General features: G+C 32.3%; 1 protein-coding gene across 1 annotated transcript in view; it reads left to right on the top strand.

Annotated features, from left to right (window-relative positions):
• Positions 1 to 702, top strand: part of LOC106780472 (traB domain-containing protein-like) — a 6,220-nt gene extending 5,518 nt beyond the window's left edge. The window contains exons 8-9 of the mRNA XM_014668760.2: positions 20 to 131; positions 327 to 702. Of these exons, the coding sequence (XP_014524246.1) occupies positions 20 to 131; positions 327 to 455 (241 nt within the window). The 3' untranslated portion in view covers positions 456 to 702. The remainder of the gene's footprint in view (positions 1 to 19; positions 132 to 326) is intronic.
• Positions 703 to 982: the final 280 nt, after the last annotated feature.

Consider the following 982-nt stretch of genomic DNA (forward strand, 5'->3'; position numbering starts at 1 on the left):
TTNNNNTTNNNNCNNNCAGGTACATGTCCTCCACATTATTAAAAGTGGCGAGTGAAAATAGCTCAGTTGTTGCTGTTGTTGGAAAGGGTCATTTACAGGGAATAAAGAAGCATTGGAAGCAACCTGTCGTGGTGGGTGAACATTTAGTTATTTGTCTGGTATAATCGACAATTTATAAGTATTTTTATCACAAAATTGTATAACCAGTCATATGAACCGGATTTTTTCCCCTTATTTTGCAATATCTTTCCAAAATCATATAGTTATGCTCTTGTTATTCATTGTCATATTTCCTTACCTCATTTCACGACGTTTTCTTTTTTCAGATGAAGGATCTCATGACAGTTCCATCTGTTGAACCAGCTGTGTCTGCAATAAGAATCGTGACATCCGTTGGTGTTGTCGTGGCTGGGGTGGCCATTATATCAGGAATCTATCTTTCATGCAAGAAATAACTCTTATAAGAGATGCTGTCATCCACCACAACGTTGATGTAGGAATTGAAACATGTAGCAGTTGAGTCAACCATCAACGAAGTTGATGCAGAAGCTATTTATCCCTTTTTCGTATCAAGAATAACAATTCTTTTTGAATCTTTACATAGAAATCATGTTATACAACACTAATAAATACTCAGTCAGATAGTTCCATTTTAACAGTAATCTCAAGGGAGATAGAAAATGGTCCAATTACAATTTTTTATTCTTGCGCTTATAACTGTTGTTGGGAATAAACAATAGTGATTCCAAATAATATTACGAAGAATACAAAAGTATATGAAAATTAACATTTTCATAATAAAAAACGCCAAGTAAAATGGAAATAGAGAATTAGATATTATATAATATATTTATTTCTTTTCATTTATTGGAAAACCCCAAGTAAAATTTATCTCTCAAATTTATTAAAAAATATTTAATGTGGTCGTTCTTCTTAATGTTATTGTTTTCTATTGGGAGAGTGAGGCATGGCTCAGTTTAAT

This window comes from Vigna radiata, unplaced genomic scaffold, assembly GCF_000741045.1.
Source record: "Vigna radiata var. radiata cultivar VC1973A unplaced genomic scaffold, Vradiata_ver6 scaffold_399, whole genome shotgun sequence".
Classification (NCBI taxonomy): Eukaryota; Viridiplantae; Streptophyta; class Magnoliopsida; order Fabales; family Fabaceae; genus Vigna; species Vigna radiata.